The 17,249-nt window shown below is 35.6% G+C and overlaps 2 protein-coding genes across 3 annotated transcripts in view; one reads left to right on the top strand and one right to left on the bottom strand.

Moving 5' to 3' along the window:
* Positions 1-728: 728 nt before the first annotated feature.
* tmem167a (transmembrane protein 167A) lies at positions 729-5,842 on the bottom strand. The gene is made up of 4 exons (XM_016277270.1): positions 5,771-5,842; positions 4,758-4,867; positions 1,340-1,374; positions 729-1,240 (listed from the first exon to the last, which is right to left on the bottom strand). The coding sequence occupies exons 1-4, from the start codon at positions 5,771-5,773 to the stop codon at positions 1,170-1,172; spliced, it is 219 nt and encodes a 72-aa protein (XP_016132756.1). The 5' UTR covers positions 5,774-5,842; the 3' UTR covers positions 729-1,169.
* A 31-nt stretch (positions 5,843-5,873) lies between these two features.
* LOC107588976 (DNA repair protein XRCC4-like) overlaps positions 5,874-17,249 on the top strand; it is a 34,928-nt gene continuing 23,552 nt past the window's right edge. Inside the window, exons 1-3 of one of the 2 annotated variants that reach the window (XM_016277269.1) lie at positions 5,874-5,951; positions 10,831-10,973; positions 11,069-11,262. In XM_016277269.1, coding sequence (XP_016132755.1) covers positions 5,947-5,951; positions 10,831-10,973; positions 11,069-11,262 — 342 coding nt within the window. In that variant the 5' untranslated portion in view covers positions 5,874-5,946. Of the gene's footprint in view, positions 5,952-10,830; positions 10,974-11,068; positions 11,263-17,249 lie in introns of those variants that run through there. The other variant, XM_016277268.1, reaches the window with a different exon arrangement.

The raw sequence follows: 17,249 nt of genomic DNA, 5'->3' as shown, positions 1-17,249 counted from the left end.
GCTCTTTACTGTCATGCACAGTTGAGGTTTTACAGATTTATGATCTCAAACACTGCCAGAGAAAACAATCATCCCAATAACATCTTCAGTTCCTCCTGTGTGAAATGACGGATTTGTCAACATGTGCAAATGACCCCCTAAAAAGTCATACCGCGTTGATATCCGCTCACGTTTTAATGACTTGACATTGTAAGTTTAGCTTTTTATGAGCAAATGCACCGTTTGCCGGCTGGGATAAAACTAAACTTGCCAGTTTAAATAATGGAGCCTGAAGGGATCATTTTTGGTATATACTTTTGGCATTTTGCACAATAGACTCTTTCTCTCTTTTTGTGGGTTTCTTGTATTACCAAAAAATGCAGATAGATTTTTAAAAACCTGAATATTATTATTTAGGGATGCACAATACACATTTTCAGTAATATTAATATTTTGCTAATTGTTTATTTGATTTGTCTTATATTGGAAGTAGATATCAAGCAAATTTTTCCAACTCAACTTTCCTTTTCTTAACTCAAACTTTTACCATGTCATGAAAATATTTTCTACACATTAAATTGTTTTGATGCCTGGTTTTACCTAAAATCTAAACAAAAAAATCGACTATTGATTTATAATATCAATCATCATCAGCTATCAACAATGGCCAATATGTATATATTGTTGATCTTTAATATCATTCTACTACAGACATGTCACTATTTTTTTATCAAACATTTATATCAAGATTCTGTAATAAATTCATCTTTTAATGCAAACTTCACCACGTCTTCATGTAAAGTCAACCGATTCAATTAAACATTTTAACAAGCATGATATCAAGCACATCCATGTGCATCAAATTTATCCTCAATGTCCCATATTAAAACTGTCATTGACAAGCATTTTGGCTCCAACAACAACCATGTTACATCTGATCAGCTTTGGGTGCATGAGTCAATGACAACTGGAGCAATACCATGGAGACCATCAATTATTTGTATTTACAAAAATAGGTCCGGGAGGCTGAGAAACACTCAAGCTGTATTTGGAGAGCAGTCCACATGCATTACCAGAAGCCAGTTCTGCCCGAAAGAGTCTGAATGTCGCCCAATTACACATCTGTAGAATCTTGTAGCTGTTCTTGGAAATCATCTCTGCCTGCTCCAAATCCTCACATGCTTCTGCTGCTACTCCGAAAATAAAATTGTGAAGGCCATGATGATGCAGCAACATGCCACGTAAGGGCTTTTGCGCTCACCTAAAAGGTAACGTAAAAGATCATTATCAAAAGAAAAAATCATATAAAAAAAAAAACAAAAAAAAACATGATATGGTAGCTTTTATGACAATTACTCACCTATTCTTGCACATTTCCAGAAAATTCCAAGGAATCTGAGGGCAAAAGGAAAGGGTTTACAGTTAACGCTTGAACAGATATAATGTAAAACAATTAAAACTGGACTGAAATAATAATAAAAAGCAGCTCTGGGAACCGCCAATGAATTAGCTTTATATATATATATATATATATATATATATATAGCAAATTACCAGCAATATTAGTACATATGCAAAATTTGCATAGTATATCAAAAGCGACAAGTTACCACAAAAAAAGTCATATTTTAATTTTCAGACTTAAAATTTATTTTAATTCTGTGATCAACAACTGCAAGACCCTTTTGCAAAAAGGTTTTATATTTAACAAAATTATTAAAACATTTCTTGTATGCAAATGAACAAACTTTTCCCATGTTTTAGATAAAATGCATATTATTATTAAAAAAATATTACTGATTTTACTCATATTTCTTTCTCTTTTTTTCTTCAAATGTTTGGATTGTTTTTTTTTTTATTATTCCATAAAGTAACCATAATTCACAACAAAATATCATAGTTACTGCAGTTAATATTACCACTAAAACAATGAATTAATTCAGAAGTTCAGGATCGGTAAGATTTTAAGTTTTTGAAAGAAGTCTCTTCTGCTCACCAAGGTTGCATAATATTGTAAAATATTATTACAATTCAAAATAACTGTTTTCTATTTTAATATATGTTAAATGTAATTTATTCCTGTGATGCAAAGCTGAATTTTCAGCATCATTGCTCCAGTCTTCAGTGTCACATGATCCTTCAGAAATCATTCTAATATGCTGATTTGCTGCTCATAAAACATTTCATATTATTATCAATGTTGAAAACAGTTGTGCTGCTTAATGTTTTATTACATTTACAATAGATCTTTTGTAAAAAATTTCTTTACTGTCACTTTTGACAAATTTAATGAGACCTTGCTGAATAAAAGTATTCATTTCTTTACTCTTTAATGGTAGTGTACATATATTTGTTTTCCTGGAAAAGAAAGACTGTAATTGTGTATATCTTTTAAATGTTGATTTAGCAGTACTAGAATTAGGCTTTGATACCATGGCTTAAAATAACATTTGAGTAAAAGACAAAGCAGCAGGGCACAGTCTTATGTCTGCCGACTGCTCGTCTAGGAAGCGTGAAGCAGAAGATTACAGAGGGCAGAACTATAGATGACTGATGAGCTTCTCGGGGCCTGAAATGTCACAACAGACGCCTGACAAGAGTGGAGATCTACGAGCAGACGGGCATCTGGCCTGAACAGAAACAACAAACAGGTCAGCGAGAACATGCTCTGTAAACAGCCTGCGCAGACCCCCGGGAACAAAACCCAGCCTCTGTTTCCCCACGTCAAACAAAGCTTTCACACATTTCTCCAGTAAACGCTCTTTAGGTTTCGCAACCTTGGCATTTGCTACAATCATCCAAACATGGCTTTGGATATTTGATGTCCTTTCACATGATCATTTACTCTGTGACACACAGGCAGAGCTGCAAGTTTCTGCCCATGAAAACTTTGCAGAAATTCACTATAAACGCCAAAATGGCCATCTTGGAAGTACATCACAGTTACTGGTAGCAAACAAGGCTCGGTTGTACGCCATTTGAGGGGGTGCGAAAACCATTACTTTAATATGTAGCAACTCTGGCTAATTTGTCTTGGCTAATGCATGTGTTTGTTGCGATCAGATCACTGGTTGTGAATTATCTCCTTCATTTCCTGCTCCTGTCATGTGAGGTCCAAACATGTGGCGAACATCTTGTTGCTCGAGTTCAACGTTAGATGATCACTTCATTTCACAGACACATCCCCAAAACAAACACTGACCAATGACACTAAACTTAGATCAAATCAATTAAAGGGGTCATATACTGCGATTTCAAGTTTTCCTTTCTCTTTGGAGTGTTACAAGCTGATTGTGCATAGATAAGCTCCCTGAAGTTGCAAAGACTAAAGTCTCAAAACCAAAGAGATATTCTTTATCAAAGTTAAGACTCTGCCACGCCCCCCTAAAATGGCTCGTTCTGGAGAGAGAGCATCACATCAAAGTGGAGTCAGCTGTCTTAACCGAGGCTTGTGTACTGCAAACACATACCAGCTTCATCACTGTGTCTGTCACGCGACTCTGTTCCCCTTTCGGGCTCTGTCTTTACATTTATTTTGAAAGATGAAGCTCGCGATTATGGTAAGGGGCGTTACATTTCCGACGAGTGCTTGCGGTGTTCGGCCAATCACAATGCACTGGGTCAGCTGGCCAATCAGAGCAGACTGCGCTTGTCGGAAGGAGGGACTTTGTAGAAACAAAGCGTTTGAGAGAGGCGGGGCATAGAGGACCTACAATAATGTACAGTATTTGAAACATAATGTGTTTTTTGAACATTAAATCATGTCAACATATTCTGTTACACCAAATACACAAAATAATGATCTTTAAAAAAGCATTATATGACCCCTTTAAGAATGTAAATAAAGATTTTGTATTATTAACAGAAAATAGGAGTTTATTTATTGTTAACTCTTTGGCCATGAGAAAAATATCTTGGCAACATTTTACTGATTCGGTTTCTGGGGATTAACAAAAGATTTTTCTTTTGAAGTGTTTGTATAAAACCATAAAACAAATCCAGGCCTGTTTGGACAACATCTTTAACCTTTAAATCACCAGTCTTTCGGTGCTTCAAGGAATAGTTCAGCCAAAAATGAAAATTTGCTGAATCTGTACTCACCCTCAGGCCATCACAGATGTAGATGAGTTTCTTCATCGGAACAGATTTGGAGAAATGTAGCATTACAGCAATGGATCCTCTGCAGTGAATGGGTGCCGTCAGAATGCGAGTCCAAGCAGCTGATAAAAACATTACAGAAATTCTCAAGTAATCCATAATAATGCTTCCTCTGGTGAAAAAGCCCATCTCCTGTTGTCCTCTCACATCAAAATCCACTGACACATTTGTTTAGAATGTGTTTTGTTTTGGCCTGTTTTTGCTTGTAAACGGTGCTTGTTCATATTTCTCTCCTGATTCAGACGTAATGACTTTTTCACTGAAGACAGCAATATTATGGATACAGGACAGTTTGACGTTAAAATCATCTCAGTGATTTTTATTTGATTTGTTTCTTACAAACATGCAGCTTTTCACTTCATAAGATGTTAAATGATGGACTGGAGTGGTGTAGATTATTGTGATTTTTTAATCAGCTGTTTGGACTCTCATTCTGACGGCACCCATTCACTGCTGAGGATCCGTTGCTGTAATGCTACATTTCTCCAAATCTGTTCCGATGAAGAAACAAACTCATCCACATCTTGGATGGCCTGAGGCTGAGTACATTTTCAGCAAATTTTCCTTTTTGAATGATAAGAATGTTTACTATATAAATATATGGATGGCAGTAGACATACCCTGTTTTGTTCTTATCCAGCAGGTTGGGAGTGAGAGCTCGTATATACGCGCAGGTGCAGATCAGCAGTAAGATGACCGTCAACAGACTCTGGAAATTAAATATGGCAGACTGCAAGAGAAAGAAAGAGGAAATGAATAATTAATCACTTATTAATAAGCAACTATAATTATAAAGTACTCTAACCCCCCAAAAAGTGGACTAATTAATGCACATTTAAAAAGCTTACATTTGTTTAGATATAAATGGTTTAGTTTCATTTATTCTTTATTAAACTGACTACAGAAACAGTAATGTGTGTGGACAAAACCATGACATTAGTTTTGACGACATAACCTATTATTTATTCAAGCTAGGGTCAGGGTTGTTGAGTACTTGGTAATTTAAAAAAATCTTACAAATCTACAGTGATATGCATAGTAGTACACAGAAAATGTGTTTTTAAAATATTTAGACAGTGTTTTCTGTCTCTGTTATGACATCTTGTGCATGATTTACATGATTTGCATCACTTTTTTCATTTTTGGTCAAGTAAATGCAGCTTGATGAGCAGAAGAGACTTCTTTAAAACACATTATAAATCTTACTGATCCCAAACCTTTGAACAGCAGTGTATACAGGTGCATTTTGGTGAAACAAGCCGTCTTCAGTTTAAGGCCATGTTCTCCCTGCCACAGCATACTCGCAGCACTACTGAATACTGTCAGATGATGTGTTCAACAGAAGTCAAGAGTGACAGTGCAGAACAGACCAATGCTTGCTGACAGAGATCTCAGATTCACTGCATTGATCAACACGAACAGCTGCTCTCTGTTGTTTATGGTCGTGCATCACTGCAGCAGCAAACAGCACACTGAACTTCTCCTGACAGCGGTTTCACTTTCACTGCACCGTGGACGGATATACCGCCACACCAGACAGCACGCGTCGACATTCAGCGGAGTGAAAGCAACCTGACTGCTCGTTTCGACCTCACTTGTATGAACTTATTCCAAATAACAGTTTTCTACTTACCATCTCGATATCCCCAGCCAGCCAACAACTCACACTTCCGGTGTAGGATGAAAATTACGTCACCGGTACGGCAGCCTGGAAGCGCGAAGCGTCGAAAAGCCGGATGAGGGAGGGAAATGAAACCTGGAGAAGTGCGTTGGCTTGAATTAAAACTCATTTAACATACTGCATCCGCAATGAGGTGAGATTTTGCATGTGTAGAGCGCAATGTGATCGTGCTATGAGGGAAATGAGCCGGTTTGGGATACATATGATGCTGTTTGTGTTCTCTGTTGAAATGCTGATTCGTTTCCTGTCATGAACAAAACACAAACTGATAATATTCCTCGGTTAGTCATAAAAAGATGCACCTAAAAGATGCAAACAATCAAGAAACAAGGAAACATGAGAGTTAATAATTGTATTTAGCATAAATATAGGAGCAGCATTGAAGAGGGTGTTGTTGTCAACATGTTACTGACCTTGAAATCTTGTGTTTGTTTTGGTTCCTTACAGAAGGTCACCATCTATTTTTGCAAAAAGTAAAACATTTTATTTTGATGAAAAATATGTGTTCTGATCTATCTATACACACACACACAGAGGTGCATCTCAATAAATTAGAATGTCGTGGAAAAGTTCATTTATTTCAGTAATTCAACCTGTTCAAAAGATTGGGATCAGTAAGATTCTGCTCATCAAGGCTGCATTTATTTGACCAAAAATACAGAAAAAAACAGGAATATTGTGGAATATTATAACCATTTAAAATGATGGTTTTCTGTTTTAATATACCGGTACTTTAAAATTTCATTTATTTCTGTGATGCAAAGTTGATTTTTCATCATCATTACTCCAGTTTTCAGTCACATGATCCTTCAGAAATCATTCTAAAATGCTGATTTATTATCATTGTTGGAAACAGTTGTGCTGCTTAATATTATTTTGAAACCTGTGATACTTTTTTCAGGATTATTTGATGAATAAAGCTAAAAATAACAGCATTGATTCAAATTAGAAATCTTTTCTAACAATATAAGTCTTTATTATCACTTTTTATCAATTTAACACATCCTTGCTGAATAAAAGCATTAATTTCTTAAAAAAAAAAAAAAAATTACTGACCCCAAACTTTAGAATGGTATTGTATATTGTTACAAAAGATTTCCATTTTGAATAAATGCTGTTCTTTTTAACTTTTTTTTATTCATCAAATAATCCCCAAAAAAGTATCACAGGTTCCTAAAACATACTGTTTTTTTCTGTATTTTTGGTCAAATAAATGCAGCTTTGATGAGCAGAATAGACTTCTTTAAAAACATAACATATCTTACTGATCCCAAACGTTTGAACGGTTGTGTGTGTGTGTATATATATATATATATATGTATATGTGATTTATTAATTTATTATGATTATGGTTTCTTTTCATTTACAGTGATGTTTGATGTATTCAACATGCATTTTTGTGGTCAGTGTCTCTATGATGTCATACCACCATCTCTCACTGGGCAGTAGCCAAAGTCGGCCACCTGATCAGACTGAGGCTTTTGTTACAGACCTGACTGTCTACTTCCTTGCCAGTGATGCTCTCCCGTGATTCTGTCACTTTAAAACTGTGTTTCTGGATGTACGAAACACAAGCCATTGTTGAGGATTAACATTTTTTCCCCCTTTAAAAACTAGAAATGATGGGACTTTCCCCTTAAAAATAGATTTAGAGAATTGATTCATTGCGTTTTGCTTCCGGCCGCTGATGACTTAGGGCAACAGTAGATGGTGCTCAAATCAGCAAGCCATAAATATCTAGCTTTTGCTGGATTATGAATATCTCTATGGATACATGGAGAGAATGTTGTTCAGATGCAAACAAGATGGAAGCAAATATATGCAAAATCGAGTGCAGAAAAAAGTAGTATTTTGGTCGGGGTTTGGGTCATATTTGACCTTAAAAGAAATGTAAGAAATTATATTTTGCATTTTGACATTATTTTCATAAAAATTAAACGTATACCGTAGAAAAGAAGAGACCATAAAACAGTTTTTTTTTTCATGGTTACTTGTGCATAACCTTCCTGAAAGAGATTGGCAGTTATGTAGAATGTCGTTCTTGAGGTTTTTGTTGAGATGGTCGAGACCATCTGTGGACTTGGACCATCGATGGAACGCTTTAGAGTGGAATGTGTCTTAATTACACCTTAGTCAGTGTCATTCTGAAGCACTCACATATATGTGACCCTGGACCACAAAACCAGTCTTAAGTCACTGGGGTATATTTGTAACAATAGCCAAAAATACATTGTATGAGTCAAAATTATAGATTTTTCGTTTATGCCAAAAATCATTAGGATATTAAGTAAAGATCATGAAGATATTTTGTACATTTCCTACTGTAAATATATCAAAACTTAATTTTTGATTAGTAATATGCATTGCTAAGAGCTTAATTTGGACAACTTTAAAGGTGATTTTCTCAATATTTAGATTTTTTTGCACCCTCAGATTCCAGATTTTCAAATAGTTGTATCTCGGCCAAATATTGTCCTATCCTAACAAACCATACATCAATGGAAATCTTATTTATTCAGCTTTGGGATGGTGTATGAATCTCAATTTAAACAAATTGACCCCTATTACTGGTTTTGTGGTCCAGGGTCACATATTATTAAGCAACCAATAATCTCTCATGAGTCATGACTGGTAGTGTTAGTATGACCCAGGCCTTGAAGATTATAAGTCCCTTCTGTCATGTTTTGTACAATTTAAAATACTACAGGCTTAAAGGCATTTCAAACAGATGCTGTTCTTTTAAACTTTCTATTCCTCAAAGAATTTTAAATAAAATGTATCACGGTTTCCCCCAAAAATATTGCATATTGTTTTCAACACTGATAATAAGAAATGTTTCTTGAGCATATTAGAATGATTTCTGAAGGATCATGTGACACTGAAGACTGGAGTAATGATGCTGAAAATTCAGTTTTGCATCACAGGAATAAATTAATTTAAAAAATGTATTCAAATTGAATACTGTTCTTTTAAATTGTAATAATACTTCACAATATTACTGCATTTTTGATCAAATAAATGCAGCCTTGTGGAGCAGAAGAGACTTCTTTCAAAAACATTAAAATGTTACAGACCCCAAACCATCATTATGCTCTCATAAAGCCACTAGCTAGAGCTGCACGATAATGAGTGTAATATTTTAATAGTTAGGCCTGTACTATTTTAATAGTTAATCACGATTATTGCTCTGATTGGAGGATTTAAATTCTTGAAATCTGGCAACCGCAACCATGAAAGCTTGTAGAGGCTTGTTACTAATGCATAACACAAATGCCATATTAAAATGAAACCTTTTCAGGATAAATAACCAGTGGGAATATATGGCAAACGATTATGCTTAATAAATTGAGAGAAGCCGAAATCGTGATCACGATTAAAATCTGATTCTTCATCCAGCAACCCAAGCAGTTTTCTTTTCTTTTCTTCTCAAGTTATCACTATTCCCCTATCTGAATTCCTTATCTCCTCTCATGCCCAAATCCCATGTATGGAAAGTGACTTGGGACCCCCTTCTATACTTCACCATCTTTTTAGAAGAACAGCTTTCTCTCATCTGCCATTACCCAGGCCAGACAGACGCCACTGGAAAGATAGCAGCAGTGTCATGCAGCCATAGTCACACATTCTGAATGGGAACGTGGCACTTAAATCTTTAGTTTGGATAAAACAGGGCCATGGACCAATGTTTGGGTAGTTCATCTTGAGGTGCGAGCCACATCCGAACTTTCCACCCCGACCCCTTCTTGGCTTCTCAGCCACATCTTAAGAGAATTCTTTGTCTTATTTGTCAAAGCCGCCTTCTCATATTCCTATAGGCTTTGCTGCATCTGTCATTACCGAGGGCGAAGAATCACCTCTGTGCAGATGTTACTGTAGCTAATGAATAGCTGTCCTGTTCCTTCAGAGCGCGCATCATGCCAGTCTTTGGATACCGCGACCCCGTAAGTTTATGCCACGGTTTGCACAAAAGTCACGTCAAGAATAGCAACAATTGGTTGTGATGCACGACGGGAGGGAAACAGATGTGAACGGTTCGCTGAGGGTTTTGGACACTTTGATTATCAGTTTGACAAGCGAGTTAAAGTCAGTCGACTCAGATGTGTTGTATGTTGTCCTTTACCTTTCTCCTCGCCGCTGCACATCGTCAGCTCTGACCTGAGAGGTCGGCTCTCACACATCACTCAGTGGATTTTCTGACTCCTGTGAGGTCTGCATCCATCCGTTAATAATCTACGGTGGAGTTTGTAGAAACTTCTACAAACTTTCACATGTTCTCTGACCTTTGCATGTTCATGAATTACTCAAAAAAAAAACAAAAAAAAGTATTTTTATCTATCAGTAGTATACTAATCTCCACTCCTTACATTTATCATCATTTTAAATCCATTCTGCAGATTTACATACATTTTCCACAGTACTGAAAATGAGTAGTGCAGATGTAGTCCTGGCCTATAAAATTAGTGCTCATTAGTTTTTAAAATGAATTAATTATAATGTAATTTTTAATGAAATCTATTATAAAATAATGAAATATTTATTGACAGTTAACTTAAATATATAATATATAAAAAAATTATATACATAATTATTTATATATGTGTTTGTGTATTAATAATATATATATTTTTAAATATTAGTTTTTCAAATTTATTGTCGTGGTATATGTGTGTGTATATATATATATATATATATATATATATATATATATATATATTACCTAATTATAATAATATATATTCTAGTTATTTTAATTATGTTTATATTTTATTTTAATGAATATTATTTATAATATTGCATATATTATATTAATAATATATATTATTATAATATTATACTAATATATATTCATGTACAAATTGTTGAAATGAACCATCTGTTTTACCCATAGGTATTTATAATTATTAGTGCAGATACTTTTGAAGTTTTTTTTAATGCATTTGTTCATTCTTACAGATGTAGAGTTTTTGTGTTTTAGCTGTGTGTGATGTTACGTATTATGATCATTTCTACAGGTGTTGCAGCACTAGCGTGCGTCAGATCTCCATTGCCTCTGAGCCTCATCGCACGTTTTTTCTCAAGCTAGAGTGGGCTGAGAATCTTGGATCTGGCTTTGTTATCCTTCTGTCCGATGGCATCTCTGCATGGAGTGGTGAAGGTAGGACGTCAAATGATCCCATTTAAATGACATGAAGAGCCTTCAAAACTGCCACGTTTCAAACCACAGGCCTTTGCATTGGTTTCATTTGTTAGTTTCAGAGGAGGATGTGTCCCGTGAAGCTCAGGAGATTGAGATGGAGCGGGAGAGGTATGTTGGTGACCTGCAACTGGCTCTGACCGGAGAGGGACCGGCAGCGGAGGGGGAATACAGCTTCCACCTGACACCCGAGAGACCCGGCCGCCCCCTGCTGCAGCTGTCTTATGAGAAGGTGCAGAACGACATCTCGGTGAGTGGCACGCCTGAGATCGCTACGCAGCACAGCATAATGCTATAGTCTCGCTGATTGACACTCGCTCACATAGTATGCAGTCAGGGTACAAAGTTAACACTCACTGGGCAACAAATGTTAAAGTTGGCCGGTGTTTTGTGGAACTGCAACGTTATGTAGAAGTCAAATTGTAAGAATGATAATCTGACCCATGATATTGTAAGTGACTTGACTGAACAACTTTAAGTGGAACATTCACATTAAAAGTTTATCTTAATTTTCTCCAATATAATATATGAGGAACAAAAGCTGATCATGGGTGCAGCAGGTGCTATGATATTACGCAACGCCTGAAAATATGCTAACTTCCGCCAACATAACCAAAGTGACCACCTGCTTGCACAGGGAGCGTGCCTTCCGTTGGAAGTTACCTAGCTGGTACTATTTTCAGGCGCTGCTTAATATCATTGCGCCTTCTGCACCCACGGTACGGCAGCAAAGTTCCTTGATTATTACGCCGGAATGAGAGTATACTTCCTAGCCATTTCATTTCATTAGTTCATTTGTAATGCTTTTAAAATAACTGTTTTCTATTTTCTTATTTTTTTAAAAATGTAATTGCATTTATAATATTATTATGTAAGTGCATAAATTATTGCAAAGCTGAATTTTCAGCAGCTCCAGACTCCAGTCTTCAGTGTCACATGATGTTTCAGAAATAAATTGGATAAAAACCCCTGCCAAATGCGTATATAAAAGCTTAAAAATTACCTTAAAATTAAATATTTAATATCATTTAAATATATTTAATAAATATTAATAATGATACAAATTATAATGAAATAGGCTGTATTGAAAAAATAACAAATACAATTTAAATTGTAAGTGTCTCCTGAATTTTGGAGGTTTCATGCATCTTGAAATGGTTTTGGAAATGTTCTCTGTGGTCCCTCTCAGAACAGACTTGTGGCTCATTTTGGATCATTACCCTCCAGCAAAGAACCACCGATATTTATAAAGAGTGCAAAGTGTTTAAGCTGTTTTGTAAGCTTGAAATACTGGTAAAATTTGTATAAATTGTCTGTGATTTTCTACATTTCTGTAACGCCCTGTTGCTCAACTCATTAGACGTAATCATGTGATGTTCAAGTCATTTCTCTTTTTTTCTGCCACAGTAGACTAGTCACAGGTGACTAAATGGAAATGTCAAGGGTCTGTTTTGGAAAAAGGGAAACTGGGCAAATGCGTAATTTTGCATAAAAGATTCTTCATGTTTATTAGGTTGCTTGGTGACATTTTGCAGCTACTGTAACTTTGGCATGTAAAGGGAATGAATATTGCACAACTGCAGTAATGATGATATTATTTTGGTTACAAGAAACTGTAAAGAAATAAAAATAAAACTGCTGTTTAAATGTTTGGGTTAAATTAATCAAAAATGACTGTAAAGACATTTAATGTTACAAAAGATTTCCATTTCAAATAAATGCTGGTTTTTTGAACTGTCTATTTATCAAAGATTCCTGACAAAGTTTCTTTCTTAAAGTTTCCACAAAAATATTAAGCAGCACAACTGTTTTCAACATTGATAATAATAAGAAATGTTTCTTGAGCAGTAAATCAGCATATTATAATGATTTCTGAAGGATTATGTGACACTGAAGACTGGAGTAATGATGCTGAAAATTCAGCTTTGCATCACAAGAATAAGTTATATTTTAACATATATTTAACTGGAAAACAGTTATTTGGAATTCTAATAATATTTCACAATATTACTTATTTCACTGTGTTTTTGATCAAGCATGGCAGCCTTGGTGAGCATAAGAGACTTCTTTCAAAAACATTTAAAAAAAATCTTAAAGACCCCAAACTTTTGGAATGTAGTGTATTGTGGGTTTATGTGCATTGAACTACCATTATGACATCTAGGCATACAGAAAGTTTCAGACTCCAATCGTCCTTTTCCTGACTTTTGAGTGTGTTTAGGGCTTCTGTAGCTTCCCACAGATGTGTCTGAGCTCCCACACTGTAGTTTATCCATTATTATGCTCTTGAGTAAAGCTGTTTTGGACATTTGATGTTTCTCCGCTTGCTGCCTTGGCTCCATATATGCTTTAAAATCTGGACCAGCGCTCTTGTGTGAGTGTTATTGTGCCAGTGTTAGGATTTAGTAAATATATGAGGTAATTAATGGACTGCTGAGACATGAGTTTTCTGTTCGATATTACATAAGATCTTAATGCAATGGCACTTTATTTTCAGTCATACTTTCAAAGGCAAACAAGCCCTTAAAGCTAAGTATTAAAGGAATAGTTCACCCAAAAATGAAAATTTGCTGAAAAATTACTCGCCCTCAGGCCATCCAAGATGTAGATGAGTTTGTTTCTTCATCAGAACAGATTTGGAGAAATTAAGCATTACATCACTTGCTCATCAATGGATACTCTGCACTGAATGGGTGCCGTCAGAATGAGAGTCCAAACAGTGTTGGTTTAATTTAAAATGTCTTGATGAATTTGTTTCTTACAAACACGCAGCTTTTCACTTCAGAGCTGTAATTTTATCAGCTGTTTGGACTCTCATTCTGACGGCACCCATTCAGTGCAGAGTATCCATTGATGAGCAAGTGATGTAATGCTAAATTTCTCCAAATCAGTTCTGATTAAGAAGCAAATTTATCTACAGCTTGGAGTACATTTCAGGTGAACCATTCCTTCAAACCTATTTTGTACTTTACACACGAATGGTTCCTCAAATCGTGCAGCTAGTTAAGGAGAGGTTTGTGATTGTGGGTATTTTCTGTTCTTTTTAAAAAGCTGTAGCTCCTGAAGGGAAGTTAATTTCCAAGTAACGACAGACTGTTATTTATTTGTGGTTTTCTTCATGCTTCCAGTGGTGCTGGTAAGACAGCTGCTGCATTCTTCAGTGCAACAGCTGACAGAAGACCCTTAAAGACTCGTGCAAATGGTCAGGTTGAGGTTTGGGAAAGCAGGTGTTTGACTTGCCAGGACAGCTCTGACACAAGCATTTGAAAACAACACTTTCATTACAATATCCCTCTAAAGACTTAGGGACACCCTGACTTCTGTTTCCTAAAGTACGTGTTACTCACTCATGTTCCTTACAGGTGGGCCATCAGTGTCAAAGTACAAACAGGCATTTTCTTGAACAGTTTGCACAACGTGATGACAGTGGTATTCCTGTAATCGCTAAAGGATATTACACATTTCATTAGTAATTTTGGAGAAACACAATGGTAAATGTCAAAACTGAGTCATTAATGGGTCAAGTCATGAAAAGTAGGATTTTTGTTGCTCCTTTTGAATAGTTCAGTATAATATATCGATTTTGACAGCTACACTCAAGACCATTTATAATAAAAAATAAGCAGCAAAAATGGTTCGGTTTGTTGTGGTCGCAATTATGAACTCATTAACATATGACCACTCACATTTACATTATTCTAAAAAATTTAAATATTGTATGTGTGTGTGTATGTATGTATTGTATATTATATAAATATATAACACTTTATATAAAATTATATATTACATATATTATTTTTATATTAAATATGTAGCTATATTACACGTGTGTGATAAATATTATATTTATGATATTATATATATATAATATATTTTTATATAATTTACACGTGTGTATACAATTATTTATATACACACACACACACACACACACACACACACACACACACACACACTGTATATATAAACCTTTATATAAAAATATAAAAAATAAAAACAATCTTCAAAATCTGGACCTCTACCCTCTCCCATTATAAAGCTTGGAAGAGCCAGGACATTTTTTAATACAACTGCGATTGTATTCTTCTGAAAGAAGAAAGTCATATACACCCAGGATGGCTTGAGGGTGAGTAAATCATGGGGTAATTTTCAATTTTGGGTGAACTATCCCTTTAAAGGGACAGCAGCCTATAAAAATCTGCTGCTTTCTGTGTTCTTAATGTTAATCAAACAACAAAACACAACTTTAACAAAACTCAATCTATATTTAATTTATACAGTGAACACTATGCAGTGTTGTTTTACACTTAAAGGGTTACTCCACCCCAAAATGAAAATTTTGTCATTAATCACTTACCCCCATGTCGTTCCAAAAAACCTGAAAACTAATGTTAGACCTTATTTTTTTTTGTAACTTTGTTCTGTTTTATTTATCTATGCTTGAAATTTGTTTATTTGTACTTATTTTATTACTGACGGTTCACTTGTCTTTAAAAATGTTTGACCTTTATTAGTTATGCTACTAGTTTTTGCTGTGGTATCGAAGAAGTACTTAAAGTGTTCTTTAAATAATAAAGAACCATTTTTTTGCTCATCCAAAAAATGAACTGATCTGTGACTCAATTTTTAATACGATCTGAACCATGACTTTTGTGATCCATTGCACCCCTACTCTCTTTAATTGTTATTTGAAGAAAAAATGCAATCACAGACGTTTTTGATCATGCTGATTTGCCCAGAGTGAAGTTCAGCTGATGTGTCTTTTATTAGAGGTAGTTAAATCCATTTTGGGCAACCAAAATCTAAAGAATGCCAGGGATTTTGAAATTATAGCTTTATAACTAGTAATTTATATTATATTTAGCGTATATAATATATGTATGTGTTGTTTTTTTTTGTATAATTTATAAAAATATTCTGTTTATTAGTGTTGAAGAAAGTCATTACAAAACAGATGCTCATATGAAAGGACATTAGTTCCCATGCCCACTACCAGAACCACATTTTCCTAACGTTGTTGGTCCTGTAGCTCACGCTGTGGCGTGATAGGGCACATGGAGGTGGCATGAGGTGAGCTTGGTGAGGAAATAAGGATCTGATTGGTTTAAATTAAACATCCCGCAATGAAATGCTTACCATCTGTGCCTCAAAGTATTTGATTTTCGTAGTTTCTCATGCAGACGCAAGTGCCAAATCCAAAATGATATGATCCTGTTTACTCAAATAATCCAACAAACAAACAGCAAACATGAGGGATTTTAAATGTTGCCATGGTTTGGTTCTCAATGCCCCCATGTATTTGTAAATGCTGTAATTGCTATCAGACCCACATTCAGGGGGATCTTGAGAAAAAAAAACTTGCTTTTCTTTCTCTTGTTCCTTTTGCTGTTAATTATTTAGCACTTCTCATGTGTTGTCGCTGAAGCGAGTCTTTTTGTGGCACATGTGGAAGCGTTCCTGGCAGCGTGTGGAAGATCACAGCTGTAAACTAGCTTGACAGTGATGCTCTGCATCCCAGAGGTAGGCTACACAAACTCCTATCCAACACATGTGGATGAGTTTAAACTGAGCTGTCATCAAGTAAACTGTTCTCTTCAGGGTGACACCGCTGAGACCTAAAAACATTGTTAGTGTATGTATATATACAGTATCTCACAGAAGTGAGTACACCCCTCACATTTTTGTAAATATTTTATTATATCTTTTCATGTGACAACACTGAAGAAATGACACTTTGCTACTATGTAAAGTAGTGAGTGTACAGCTTGTATAACAGTGTAAATTTACTGTCCCCTCAAAATAACTCAACACACAGCCATTAATGTCTAAACCGCTGGTAACAAAAGTGAGTACACCCCTAAGTGAAAATGTCCAAATTGGACCCAATTAGCCATTTTCTCTCTCCGGTGTCATGTGACTCATTAGTGTTACAAGGTATCAGGTGTGAATGGAGAGCAGGTGTGTTAAATTTGGTGTTTTCGCTCTCACCAAAGAACCGTGTGTGGCGGCAACCAGGTGAGGAGTACAAAGACAAGTGTGTCTTACCTACAGTCAAGCATGGTGGGGGGAGTGTCATGGTCTGGGGCTGCATGAGTGCTGCCGGCACTGGGGAGCTACAGTTCATTGAGGGAACCATGAATGCCAACATGTAATGAGACATACTGAAGCAGAGCATGATCCCCTCCCTTCGGAGACTGGGCCGCAGGGCAGTATTCCAACATGATAACGACCCCAAAC

The sequence above is a fragment of the Sinocyclocheilus grahami genome, unplaced genomic scaffold, assembly GCF_001515645.1.
Source record: "Sinocyclocheilus grahami isolate Dianchi unplaced genomic scaffold, SAMN03320097.WGS_v1.1 scaffold110.1, whole genome shotgun sequence".
Lineage (NCBI taxonomy): Eukaryota > Metazoa > Chordata > Actinopteri > Cypriniformes > Cyprinidae > Sinocyclocheilus > Sinocyclocheilus grahami.
This window is presented reverse-complemented; position numbering and strand designations above follow the sequence as displayed.